This window comes from Ictalurus punctatus, chromosome 10 (genome assembly GCF_001660625.3).
Source record: "Ictalurus punctatus breed USDA103 chromosome 10, Coco_2.0, whole genome shotgun sequence".
Taxonomy (NCBI): domain Eukaryota; kingdom Metazoa; phylum Chordata; class Actinopteri; order Siluriformes; family Ictaluridae; genus Ictalurus; species Ictalurus punctatus.
In genome coordinates this window covers 26,583,943-26,598,914 of record NC_030425.2, presented here as the reverse complement: position 1 = coordinate 26,598,914, position 14,972 = coordinate 26,583,943, and the positions used below count along the sequence as shown (strand labels likewise).

General features: G+C 38.9%; 1 protein-coding gene across 1 annotated transcript; it reads left to right on the top strand.

The window, feature by feature from the left end:
• Positions 1-2,631: 2,631 nt before the first annotated feature.
• drd4b (dopamine receptor D4b) lies at positions 2,632-13,528 on the top strand. Its single transcript, XM_053683401.1, has 4 exons — positions 2,632-3,298; positions 7,330-7,442; positions 7,767-8,365; positions 12,872-13,528. The coding sequence occupies exons 1-4, from the start codon at positions 3,047-3,049 to the stop codon at positions 13,114-13,116; spliced, it is 1,209 nt and encodes a 402-aa protein (XP_053539376.1). The 5' UTR covers positions 2,632-3,046; the 3' UTR covers positions 13,117-13,528.
• Positions 13,529-14,972: the final 1,444 nt, after the last annotated feature.

Below are 14,972 nucleotides of genomic sequence, written 5' to 3'. Positions count from 1 at the left end.
AAGGAGTATTTTTAATATTATTTAAGTGAAAGGACTGAGTGATATGGTAAGCGATTAAAAGCCTCGGGTTCAGCGGTTACCGAGTTGCTGTAGCGATTGACAAGCTATGATTAGCATTTGACTGAAACAAGGACAAGCATAACTATTCAAACGAGATCGATGTGTTTTGCTCAAAGCATTTATAACTAGTAATGATCAATTATTCGACTCGGATAAGCGGAGATACTGCAATAGAGCTATAGTGTAAGAACTTTTTGACTGCTTGGAGAAGCTATAGCACTGGATGAATGATCGGTCACATTTATCAAATGTTTAGCCATGTGTAAAAACAATGGGGATAATTTGAGGCTAGACGTTTTCTTTGCAAAATTTTCGGGGGGAAAACAACCACTTTTCAGAGTATGCTTACCACCTATGTCTTTTGTCGCTTTGGTCTGAGGAACATAATGTATCTTTTACCTGAAAAAGTATATAATTAGAAATAAGGAGGGCGCAGCAGTTTAGTAGTTCGTATGTTTGCCTTGCAACTCTGGGTTTGAGGAGTAGAAATCCCAACTCTGCCCTTTGTACACAGATCCTGCATGTTCTCCCCGTGCTTTGGGGGTTTCCTCCTTCAGTCCAAAGACATGCAATGTAGGCTGATTGGCATTTCCAAATTGCCCGTAGTGTGTGATTGTGCCCTGCGATGGGTTGCCATCCCTTCCAGCGTGTCCACCGGTTTGTGCGCTGTGTCCCTTGGGATAGGCTCCAGGCTCCCCATGACCCTGTGTAGCTTAAGCTGCATGGAAAATGGATGGATGGAATTAGAAATAATCTTTGAAGATACATTTCCATTGTTCATAAACTAGGCAACAAAAATGTGCCTTTTTTTGTCGTTTAACAGCACTGGACTTAATCATATACATCATAATTGTATATAATTATATCTGATTCACCATATGCACACAGTTATATGACCTCATCCATTATAAATTACATCAAAGATATGAAAAGATGGCAGATACTGTAAGTGCAAAACCTTATATTATAAAAATCATTCTTACTTTTTTTTTTTTTTTTTTTTTAAATATAATACAGTGGATATAAGAAGTCTTCACATCCCTGTTCCAATCGCAGGGTTTTGTGATATGAAAAAAAGAAACCATGATAAATCATGTGTGATGTTCTTCCAGTTTTAATGTGATAAATATTCAGTACTCTATGTGTTGATTTCATTCCATGATATTGACACAACATGTATTCAATAAAGGAAGAGTTCATTCAGTACTGATGTTAATTCAGAGCTCCAGTAATGTATGTTTTGAACCCTTGAACAGTTAATTTGGTACAAGAGGTTTTAATTAACATGGGAAGAGGTGATTCAGTAGCAACTGGAGGTGGAAAGCAAGATTATGTACAAATACAGTATATATACAAACTATGCAGAATATATTTGGGAATTGGTATGTATGCCTAGTAAGTGAACAATTATTCCAGTATGTGAATAATAATAATAATAATAATAATAATAATAATAATAATAATAATTATAATAATTCTTTCGATTTATATAGTGCTTTTCTAGACACTGAAAGCGCTTTACACTGTATTGAGATGGGGGGGGGGGGGCACACACACTCCTCAACCACCCCCAGTGTGTAGCGTCCACCTGGATGATGTGACAGCAGCCATAGTGCGCCAGAATGCTCACCACACACCATTGGTGGAGAGGAGAGGAGAGTCCATCCATCCATCTTCTCACCATGCGCCCCGAAGAGGAGAGTGATGTAGCCAGTTCAGGGTTGGAGATTATTAGGTGGCCATGATAGATAAGGGCCAATGGGGGAATTTCCCCAGTATACCCCTACTCTTTACCAGAAGTGTCCTGGGATTTTTAATGACCAGGGAGAGTCAGGTCTCATCCGAAAGACTGCGCTGTTTTCACAGTATAGTGTCCCCTTCACTATCCTGAGGCGTTAGGCCCCACACAGACCACAAGGTGAGCGCCCCCTGTTGGCCTCACTAATACCACTTCCAACAGCAACCTTAGTTTTCCCCAGGAGGTTTCTCATCTAGGTACTGGTCACACTCAACCCTGATTAGCTTCAGTGGAAAACCAGTCAAGCCCTGTAGGGTGATACAGCTCTGACCAAAGGGAGTAAAATGAACAGTAGCTGTGTGCAACGTGTAGTGTCTGAGCAGTCATCTGTAGACACAGGAGAGCATAATAAGCAGAAGAAGCAGCAGTACAAAGTAGTATTTAAAAAAGTGTACAACAAATTAGATGCAGTAGTAGGCCATAGATAGTGTGTAATAATAGCAACAATAACAATATTCAATATTTAACAATATTTATTGCACACTGGATGATTTAGCCCAGTAGTCTACTACAGTAGGTGCTAATTCAGTGCTTGGAGAAGTAGTTCATTACTATGAAGTAATCTTATCAAGCCTGTTACCTTCTGTCTTACCTTTACAGAAATAATTAGGCACAGACATGATGTACTACAGTCTTAATGCTTAATCTAATTGTCACTAGTGTGCCAGGACAACAGCTACAATGTATAGACATTCTCCTCCCATTATAGTACTCTCTCTCTCTCTCTCTCTCTCTCTCTCTCTCTCTCTCTCCACTTCACGTGACAGCCCTCATCATCATCATCATCTTCTTCTTCTCCAACATCGTCATCACTGGATTACACGGAGCCGTTCAGTGATGTAAAGCGGTTCCTCCCACGCGGCGCACCTGAACAGTGTGTCTGAAAGCACTCCCAACTTAGTGTGAGTCTTTCCAGCCCTCAGTGTGAAGCTTCCACGCGGATCATCCTTCATACATCCTATCAAGACTAATCTACTCAAAAAGATCTGAAAGACACGTTTATTTGTGACTTTCCAGGACTGTCGGAGTGCGTCGGGAGACGGAGAGCTGAGCTGCTCTGTCAGACATGGGGTAGATCTTCCCCCTCCAAAAGTCGGGAACATGGATGCACCGAATTAAACAAGGTTCACTTGATGTTTGGCTGAAGAAGACGCGCAGAAAAGTTGCCCATGTCGACGAGGTTTCAGGATGAAGAACCTGAGCGAGCTGAACAGCACCGCGCCTCCGCCGCCGCCGCCGCTCATCACCGTGCGCAACTTCCCGGCGCTCATATTCGGCGTTCTTCTCATCATAGTCATCATCTGCGGCAATGTCCTGGTCTGTCTTAGTGTTTACAGGGAAAAGGCTTTAAAGACCACGACCAATTATTTTATCGTGAGTCTGGCTGTGGCTGATCTTCTGCTGGCTGTCTTAGTGTTGCCGCTGTTCGTTTACGCCGAGGTAAGGCAATGGCAAGAAAGGAAAAATAGCAAATATATGTATATATGTATATAGCTATGTGAACCTGAGATGCGCAGGATGAAGTAAGGAAAAGTTTGGGTAGATTGTCGTTTTCATATCCCACATATAAATCTGCGTAATATCCGAACAATACGCGAGGTCTCCACTATCCTTCAATAGTCCTTCTTTCTTTCATTTCTTTCTTAGATGGCTGTCAAGTACATTATCCCATTACAGCGCTCTAAAAGCAAAAGATTCCTGGATGATATTTTACAGATTCTTCAGATTACCTTGATGACAGAAGCATTACATGCAACCTTTTTGCAAAGCTTCTGAAAACATTCATATTTATTAAAAAAACAAAAAAAACAAACAAAAAAAAAAACTTATTTTCATGAGTGTGGAAATAGGCTACTAATTGGTTAGTTGATTGATTGATTGATTGATTGATTGATTGATTGCTTATACCTGCTGCCATTTTAAGCACAAGCTCTAAAATGTTGGGATTTCAACATTCATAGGAAACAAAACTGAACTCTTATGCACTTTTGATTGAACCTTTTTTTTTTCTTCTTTTTTTCTCTCCAAAAGTGCAGTTTCACACTTGGGCGATCATTGAATAAATTGTAATACACTTACAGATCAAATCCTTTCATCATCCGAGTAAATGAGTGAGATCGTCTTTTCGTTCAATTCCTACTGTATTCGGGATACGGATACATTTGAAATATTGAAAACGTAGAGAATGGAAATAATGGACATTTTTCATACCCTGATACATTAGTTAACGTCATATCCGGCCTGATTGTTCTGGAGACCTTGAACATGTGCATGAAGGGGATTCGTGCTCTGCTGGTTTCATGTTCCTGGTAACTACCAAGGAGTCACTGTTGGGCCTTTGTGTGGGTTGTATCCTCTCTCAACTGTATTATAAAATGCTAGTCAGGTGAAGAAATGTAAATGTTTATAGGCATGCAGAGTGAACATTGTGTGTCTCAGAACAGCATGTAGCTTAAATTCTGGTGTTTTCACAATATTGAATAATTACATTTATATGTACACCTTAACCCGCTTTAGCTATGACCACATTTTTTGAATGTTAACTATCAATAGTGGATATTCATAGTAAGTATGCTCGTCAATATTTTCAATTTATCCTTTATAATTGGCAGCCAATATTTATACTGGAGCCGTAGCTTACCCCAAGAACACAGGACGTGTGGTGGTAACACACCCTGGTGGTTTTGGGAGAAAGAGGGAAACCGGAGAAGTCGGACGAAAACCACAGGAACAGGGAAAACATCCAAAACTCCACCTAGACAGTACCCTAGGCTCAGGATCAAATTGAGGACCCTGGAGCTGTGAGGCAGCAATACTAACCACTGACCCTCCATCCATCCACCCATTCATCCATCCATCCATTCATTTTCTGTACCACTTCTCCTACACAGGGGAGCGGGGAGGCTGGAGCCTATCGCACACAGCGCCAACCCATCGCAAGGCACAATTGCACACACACTCACACACCCATTCACACACTATGGACAATTTGGAAATGCCACTCAGCCTACAATGCATGTCTCTGAACTCGGGGGAGGACACCAGAGTACCTGGAGAAAACCCCCAAAGCACGGGGAGAGCATACAAACCCCCTGCACCTCCATGCGAAATCTTATTTTACCTCACTTTAACTCATTTGACCTTATGTATTGCTTTTTCTAAACTGACCTCTTCCATTAATAAGTTAAAATTGAAATATTGAATAAATATTAAAATATTAAATCAACTTTTCCACTATTGAACATCTGCCATTTAGAACAGCTGGAATATTCATTCACTAATTCATCTTCATTAACTGTTTAATCCTGGTCAGGGTCATGAGAGCCTATTCCAGGATGCCAGTCTATCACATGACACCATGCACACACACATTTGCACACTCATTCACGTAGGTGCAATTTAGAACAGCTACGCGCATGTATTGGGGATTTGATACGGAACAAACATGAAGAGATCCGCACAGACAGTAACCCAAGCTCAGGATCGAACCCTGGAGCTGTGAGGCAAAAACACATCCCACAACACCACCGTCCCTCCATTTCGAATGTTCAGTCCATTCTAATTTTGTTATATTCACCTGCAGTTAATGGCATTCCCAGTTACCTGATGCCCAAAGAATAGACGTGAGAAAAGTTAACTATAAAACCACCATAGTTTTATAAATTCACCTGAACTAACTCATGCGAAAAGTTTTTAGTGGTAAAGTTTATGAGGATGATTTTTATTTCGTGAAATCCATCATCACAAGCAAAAATAATTAAATTATTTCTCACTAAAATTGGACTGCATAGCCTACATGTTTTGAAAGCTGGCCAAAGATGGCTTCTTGGCAACTTAATAGAAGTCTACATGGAAAAGACTCTGAAAGTTTCTACATTGAAAGTTTCTGGGCACCAACCCAAGAACCCTTAAGATTACAAGATGTAATATTTTTTATATAAAAGTATATTACACAAATCATGTAGACTTTTATTCCTGGCAACAATGCGAATTATCTTATAATGTAAAGTACAAAAGTTTGCATACCCTTGAGACAAAAGACAAGAAATTCGCTCAAGTTTGCTCATTCACTGGGGTTTCTTTCAATATCATTTAAATTGTGAAATTGTTTACATATGTAACAGTCACTGTAATGCCAGTTTAAAATCGATCTCCTCTGACCAGCTTCAAATTAAACAGATATAAATGCATAGCAAAACGTTTTGTTGGACGGTTGTCTTGTTTCACCATACATCCACATTTTATTTTCAACGTGTAAATTATACAATATAGTCCAGAATCCATGCGTACCAACTTTACCATTCAACTATATAAATTACCGGAGCATTCCAGTGCATCTATCAACGACTGTATTTTTAAAAAAAATAAAAAGAAAGAAAAAAGAGCATGCCTGGAAATACCTCTGTCCTGCTGCGTGTTTATAATTTAATCCACTTATCTGATCCCATTAACCTTGGGTCACTAGCACAGGTTTAATCTGTCTGCCCTATTGCGTAAGACAGCAGTTTAGTGATGCCTTAACAGACAAGATGAAAGTCAACCGTACGTTGAGGCTCCTTCCAGTCTACACACCTTTATGTATTACAAAGATTCAGACAAAAAATGAGAAAATCCCTTAAATGGGGCATGAATGGAAAGATTAACCTTCACCCAGTTGGTGTTTGTACGCAGACAAATCCCCAGCGTGGTGCCAATACCTGCAAGTTTTATATAGTCAAAGTCTTAGAGTGAGAAAAATAAACACTGCGGGACTTAATCACACATTGTGAGTGTTAAATGAGTGGGAAAATAGAGGGAAATAAAATTTCAGAGGGAAATAAAATGTATAGATTTGCCTCTTACCTCATGGATGTTCAAAGAGCGAAGACATATGGCGTCCAACTCGAGTTAGGACACTAACGTAGAGAATATGTAGGATAATTAGCGTACGGCAAACTGACAAACTCATCCATTGTTTTATTTTTCACCCTCTCTGGTCTGATTAGCAAATCGACAACATGGCTTGTTAAAAATAAGGTGACAACGAAAGCAGAATGTTTAGAGATGATTGGACAGAGAAGCACGTGTTTATTCTCTGCGTCATGTTCAAAACCGATGCATCTCATCTGTTCAGAGGCCGTGGTGCTAGTCGAAACAAAACAAAAACGCTTCACATTGTTTAATCATAGCCAGGAACGAATCAGTAAGAAGAAGGAGCCTTTATTTGTCACATATGCATTATAGCACAGTGAAATTCTTTTTTCGCATATCCCAGTTTGTTAGGATGCAGGCCATGATACAGCTGGAGCAGTCATGGTTAAGGGCCATGCTCAAAGGTCCAAAAGGGGCAGCTTGGCAGTGCTGCGGCTTGAACCCCTGTAGCTCAGAGCCTTAACCATTGAGCCACCAATGCTTAACTGTGCTTAACTGTGTTTATGGCAAAAGCTTGTGGGGAAAGGGAACTGTTTTATATCAGACTATATTCTGTCTAGTTTCAGGGTGGTGTCTGGTCCTTGGACATGGTCGTCTGTGATGGGTTGATGGCTATGGACGTGATGCTTTGCACAGCCTCTATATTCAACCTGTGTGCGATTAGCATTGACAGGTTTGCATAAATTCTCACTTTATTTATATCTATTAAATATATTATATATAATATAATATATAATATATTATAATATATAATATATTATATATTATAATATTATATATATATAATATAATATATATATATTAACGGGTTCAGGGAAATATTTCCTTAGTGTTTATGAGTAGCTTAAGTGGCCATGTAGCTTAGTGGAAAAGTTCTGTAAAATGTCTATAAAAAATAATCAGCACTATTTATGAGTTGAACTGTATGTAGACACTGTATGTTTTTTTTTTCATGTTCATGCTGCTCTGGTTTTACTTCTGTGCATCCTCTTGACAGGTTCATCGCAGTGTCCATACCGTTGAACTACAACCGACGGCATGTGGACCATCGGCAAATCACTTTACTCTCAGGCACCTGGCTCCTTGCCCTAGCTGTGGCCTCCCCTATCATTTTTGGCATAAACAATGTCCCGAACCGTGACCCGACAGTGTGCAAGTTGGAGGATGACAACTATGTGGTTTACTCTTCCGTCTGTTCTTTTTTCATCCCCTGCCCCATTATGCTCCTGCTGTACTGCGGGATGTTCCATGGCCTCCGCCGCTGGGAGGAGGCCCGTAAGGCCAAGCTGAAGAAGAGCATCCAGGCCTGCCGTAAGCTTCAGCATGCTGCCGCTGCCGCTGCTCTTCCACCGCTGGCAGCCTTGCCAACTCCTATGCCCGTGTTGCCTCGTGTCATCCAGCAAGACCTGGCTCAGTGCAACGTGGACGAGCTTGATGATGACATGCAGCCCAGCTGCCCCTTACCGCCGGAGTACAATAACAGCACCATTAAGACTGTTGCTTACGCTGCGATTCAGAACACAGGCCAAAAAAGGAAGCGTGCGAAGATCAATGGCAGGGAGCGGAAAGCCATGAAGGTCCTACCTGTCGTTGTGGGTAAGAGTTTGAATCAAGGATAACTTAAAATATCTAAGGGTAATGCTGATCTCACCATTGGATTACATTGGATGACTGGTGGGCATGTCTTTCAGCGGTACAGATGGGTGTGTCTTAGAGCCCATACATGGATTAAGAGACATACCAATAAACCAGGGGCCTTCAATCTTAACCACAAAGGGCTGGTGTGGCTGGAGGCTTCCATTCCAGTCAAATAACAGGCACATTTGACAGTTGATTGGAGACCAAGATGCGCTGATTAGACAAGCGGACTCAGGTGTGGCTCCTGCTTGGTTGGAATGAAAGCCTGCAGCCACACCGGCGCTTTGTGGATAAGATTGAAGACTCCTGCAATAAACCTTCCCAAATAGCCATAGTTCTATGATTGCACTTTTCTCAAGACATTTTGGTTTCCAGAAACATCCCGTCATGTTAACTTATCTTAAACATCAAGCTGGCATAGATAGTGATTATAAACACGTATGATTATGACTTTCAAATCCTCTCAGAAATCCTACCAGGTTATATAATCGAAAATTCTATAAATATATCCTGATTAGCTATTTTTTCATAACTGGCTATTTTTTAAGCAGTGAATATTATGAACATTTATTATGATTTTTAAAAATCCTGTCGGGTTAGCAGTTAGATCATGTAGGTATTGCTAGCAGTAAAGATCATACACAGCTGTGAACATGACTTAAAAATTGTCCTGGAAATGTTGTCAGGTTGGCTCATGTTAGCTAGATGGCTAGCAGCTCATTTTAGTCAGTGGAGTATTTTTTTTTAACACTGAAAATTCTTAACATTTATTACGAGTTTTTAACAAATCAGGTTAGCGGGTTAGTTTATGTTAGCTATAGCAGTAAAGATCAGCTGTGAATATTATTTTGAAATGATCTCGCTAAGCCTGTCAAGTAGGCTCAAGTTACCTAGTAGGTTAGCATTAGCATCAATAAAGTTTATAGGACTTAAAATCCCTTTAGAAATCCTGTCTGGTTCGCTCAATTTAGCTAGGTAGCTAGGATTAGCAGTGAAATGATCAACATTTATTGAGTTAAACACCCTCTCAAATGTAGTGTCAGGTTATCCGTTAGCTCAGGTTAGCTAGCTGGCTGTCTTGATGATTATAAACATTTATAACATGAAAAAATCCTGTCAGGTAGCAGTTAGCTTGTGTTACTTAGCTGACAATCTTAGTAGTGAAGGTTATGAGCATTTATGAATGAATAAATAAATGAATATAATTGCAAAATCCTGTCAGAGTAGCTCATGTTAGCTAGCTGGTGAGAAAATATGTGGAAAATAAATACATATAACGAGGATGTTTATCTACTAGAAAATATCCATATATGGACACGGAGATGCATCCCCTTTGCCATATTTGGACTTAATGGCACATTCACATTTCCATATATGGGCTCAAAGACATGAGTCTTTATGGGCTCAAAGACTGTGGTCTACAGCCTGCAGACAACAAATGCTGATGCTTTTTTTTTTTGTACTGTGCCAAAGTATTATGGATGATGACAGTGACTTGCAACAAGGATGGTTGCAAAGGAAATCTGACTTTTTAAAGAACAAACATGGCAGCTGACACTCAGAGAAAACAGTATTTTTCAATTTCTTGATAAACAACCAGAGGCAATGTGCATTTTTGTCTGTGGGTCCTAATGTGATGATCTCTGAAGATGTGCAGCTGTAAGCAGATACTGTGATGAGCTAGAAACCCGGAAACTCTCTGCATAAATAATTTGAGTCATTTTGTGACTCATGTCGGCCAGATAGATTAAATTTTTTATGAATAGTTCTTTGAGTAGATTTTGTATACAGACATATTAGTCTTTCACAAAAAAATATATATTTATAGAAAGCGCGCATATTTTCCGATGTTTATGAAATGCACAACTGACTGCAGAACTCAGATATGATTAATGTGTCATTACTCCCAGTGCTAACCGGATTAAATTACCTGCAATTTTAACCCTTTAAATTCTCACTCTTGTAAGTCCACACCTTCACCGTACCTATTAGCTTGATCATATTTGCTGGGTGTACACGTTTAATATTCAGACCATCCATCCCTAACCAGCCTTCACTCACGTTCATCAGACACACATTAGGAATCCTGTTTTCCAGGCTGCTTTCCAAGCTAATTCCAAGAGCAACCAGCATAATAACATGTTCCATGATGCCCCTGATTGATTAAGTAGGTTACTCAGTTCGGTATCATTATATCGACCAGTACAAAAAAAAAAAACACCACGTAATCCTACTCAAGTATTCATTCATCCCTAATTCTGAACTTGGAAAGTTTGGCAAAGATGCCTGCTATGTCTAAAGAGATGCTGAGTGACATGTTCAAATTAGAATTTAGAAAATGTTGAATAAATAATGAATAAATGAGGAAGACAACCTGTCCTGTTTTTATATTTCAGCAGATTTCTAAAAAAGAAAAAAAAAGAAAAAAAAAAAAGAAAAAAGAATGAAAGAAAAGAAAATCTAACATCTACATTGCAGTGTCTTCCTGGAATTTTCTTTATATAAATCAATCCTTGCTTACGAAAATCGCATTAGTTTTTCTCCTGGCCCATGCCTTGCCACAGTTCAAACCATCTCATGATTCAGAAGGAAAAATAATTGTAATCACACCAATGCTGGAGGTGGCACATCTAAATGAAACACACATGCAGAAAGAAGAAAAAAAAAAAATCAAAGATGTCACATGGCATCTTCTGCATTCTACCTAACATATATCATGTGTTCATGCTGTCTCAAGCTTTTCATTTCTAGCTTATTCATTTTTCACAGAGTAAATTAACTGATTGTATCTAAGCGCTCGTAGCTCTGATATCATTTTTTTCAAGTTCATTGCAATTATGAAAATTACCATATTGAGAAATTAATACTTGGGTTTGAGCTTATTGACATCTCCCTCTACACAAGCCCTGGAGTCCCTTTACACATTATAGTGGATGCATTGTAGTGCCATGTGACAAGGAGTCCAGTCTTATTCTACTCTCAGTATACAGTAGCTAAAAAAAATCCTGTGACAGGAGACAAGATATATAAGATATTTCTCCATTAAACATACATTATCTTACGTTTTATAGAGACTGATCCCTTACGGATACGAATTCGAAAAAGAGAGATAGCGTTCGAATCTTTGATGTAGCAGACATTATTGGTAATTCTTTCTCATAATACATGAAACCAGATATCTATCCAATATGCATTACATCAAAATGGGCATCCATCCAGTTTAATCAACAATTTCATTTCCACCTCATATATAAAGATGAAAACAATCGAGTGCTATTAATTTGTGGCCAGAACCTGAAGCGCACTTAAAATACATCTTATTACAACGTCACATTTGCAGTATCAGAGTCCAACCGCATTAGTGGATATTTATAGAAATCCCATCATGGTTTTTTGAATAATTTAGCATGACATACATAAAACACATTCATAAATCCAATTTATGCATTTAGTCCATACTTTTCATGATATTATTTGAATTTGGACACTAAGGTCATTTTCACAATAGGCTCATGTGCCGCAGTTGCATAAGGCAGAATAAATATGTGTGTCGCCGGTCGCATTACTGAATTATCCAAAGCTTTTTGTGCAAACTGTGCTGTAATGCTGGCTAATTCTAAGACTCAGACTCCTCATCCTTAATAAGAAGGGCAGGGGGGCATGCCGTGGTCAGAGCATGCTATGTTGCCTTTTCACGTTTTGTCCCAGGATTTAAACATGACGTAATACATATCTCATTCCAGATATCTGACTACAGTAACACAGCCATTGTTTAATGAAATCCTAGAAGCGTTACATAATTTCACCAGAACACAAATAGACACAGTGTATTCAGAGCTTAGGGTTTAAGTCCAAAAGTTACAGTATGTCAATATTTACAAGATTGTCGAATTAATACAATAATATCAATACTTTTGTTAAATTGACACGCTCTCCTGTAAAGAAAATATAGCCACAGTTTGAAGGATAAGCTGACCAAGCGTCCATCTGCCTGCTATGATTACATCTCACTGTAATCACGTGTTGTTCATAAACTTTCCATTAAAATCCATATATTCCTTGATAAGCAAGGTCTCACTTTAAGAGCCTGTACCGTCCACTGTACTCCATGTGGGGAGGGGAGGGGGGGGGGGCCTTTCATGGACTTTAATTGGACAATCCTAGTGTTAAATTAATTAACAATAAATTTCAACCTGACAGATTGTGGTTACATGTACGTTCAAGGTCAGAATCATGCATAATTGAGAGACACCATAGTTATTTCTGAAGCCTGCATATCAGTGTGCAAAATCTTGGTATTAAATCCTCACTCACACCATGTGTGCTCTGAATAAGAGTAAATTAAACGCCCTGTGTTCACTGAGCTGAAATATCACCAATATTGAAAGTTTCACAAGCCTGTTCACATTTTGAATCACGTCCTCTAAGATTAAAGTAGTTTCATTTAATTCTCTTTGTCTCCAGGTGCCTTCCTTTTCTGTTGGACTCCATTCTTCGTGGTTCATACGACACGGGCCCTCTGCGAGACATGTGAAATCTCACACTACCTAATGAGCACAGTGACATGGCTGGGTTACGTGAACAGTGCGCTGAACCCCATCATCTACACCGTCTTCAATACGGAGTTCCGCAGGTTTTTCCACAAGTTTCTACAAAGCACCTGCTGTTACTCGGCTAGAAGAATGGATGAAACTATAATGATGCCATGAACTATTGTAACTAATGAGCATGTTGGATTAAAAAAAAAAAACAACAACACACGTTTGTATGCACGTTTATAAAGCGGTGCCAGTTATTATGTACACCGGCAATGAAGCTATGCAGACTGGCCATTTTATCAGGTTCACCTACCAAAAATAATGTATTTGATGGTATGCAGAATTTGTCAGCTGCCCTATAAATATTATTCTCAGTGCAGCAATGGTGATGGTCTTGTGGTAGTACTTATATAAAATAATGCAGCAGGGGTGAAAAGGGAGCTGACGACTGTTCAAATATGTGGAAGGTTTACCTGATAAAATCGATGAAGACTTTATATGCCTTTGAAGAAAAAAAATGTATATTTGGTCATTGAATTAAATGTGCCTAATATTTACCAAGTCCACATTTCAAGTGGAAATCATTTTAAGTAAAGATACATATGATGTATGCTCATCTGATGACTGAGATTTCATTTATATGAGGTTCATGGTACCACTGCAGTAGCACAATTTTGGTCAGACCTGTTTGACCAAATTATCAGATTATCAAAATATGTTGCACTCAACTAACTTGAAAAAAGAAGAAGAAAGAAACCACTGGTGTACTAACGATCAGACATGGAACAGGTTGGCCAAGGAAAACATCAGCAGTCGATGACAGAAACACTGTGAGAGCTGTGAAGAAAAACCCCAAAACAACAGTTAGTGACATTACTAACAGCCTCCACAGGGCAGGGTTGAAGGTATCACAGTCCACCATTTGAAGAAGACATTGAGAGCAGAAATATAGAGAATTCCACAAGATGCAAACCACTCATAAGCAGTAAGAATCAGAAAACCAGTTTGGAATTCGCAAAGAAACACAGAGATGAGACACAAATGTTCTGGAACCAAGATTTCTTGGTTCCAGGTTACTCTACCAAAGTGATGGACAGACCAAAGTGTGGAGAAAGAATGCATCTGCTTATGAGCCAAAACATAGGAGCTCATAAGTCAAGCATGGTGGAGGTAGTGCCATGGCTTAGGCTTGCATGGCTGCTTCTGGAATTGACTCATTAATCTTTATTGATGATATAACTCATGATGGTAGCAGCAGAATGAATTCAGATATCAATAGAAACATTCTGTCTTCCAATTTACAGAGAAATGCATCCAATCTAATTGGGAGGAACTTCATCATGCAGCAAGACAATGATCCAAAACATACTGCCAACACAACAAAGGACTATCAGGGGGGGAAAGTGGAAGGTTTTAGACTGGTCAGACCCAGTTGGGCATGCATTTCATCTCATGAAGAGGAGACTGAAGGGAGGAAATCCCCCAAAACAAAAAAATAACTGAAAGAAGCTGCAGTACAAGCCTGGAAAAACATCGCAAAAGAAAAATTCAACAGTTTAGTGATGTCAGTGGGTCACCGGCTTGATGCAGTTATTGCAAGCAAGGGACATGCAACCAAATATTAAGTGTCATTTACATGAATTTACTTTAAGACTATCTCTTCCAATAATTTTGCTCACCTAAAAATTGGGTGGTTTGACACCAAAGGTGCCATGTTTTAAGTTGTTTACCACATCTCGATGTAAATATCAGGAAATGAAGATGAAATTCTGATATTCATCTTTTGATCTCAAACCAAAATGTCTTCAACTTTCCGGTGGTGATAAAACTTACTGACTTTTACAAAGCGCTGATACTAGAGACTCCTTCCATGAATGTTAAATAATTGTCTCTTTATAGAATCACGAAACCATGATATTATATTACATATATAATGAGTATACATTTTTCTGTTAAATAACCATGTTTTTTGTATTATTATTATTATTATTATTATTATTATTATTATTATTAGCCTTATATTATGT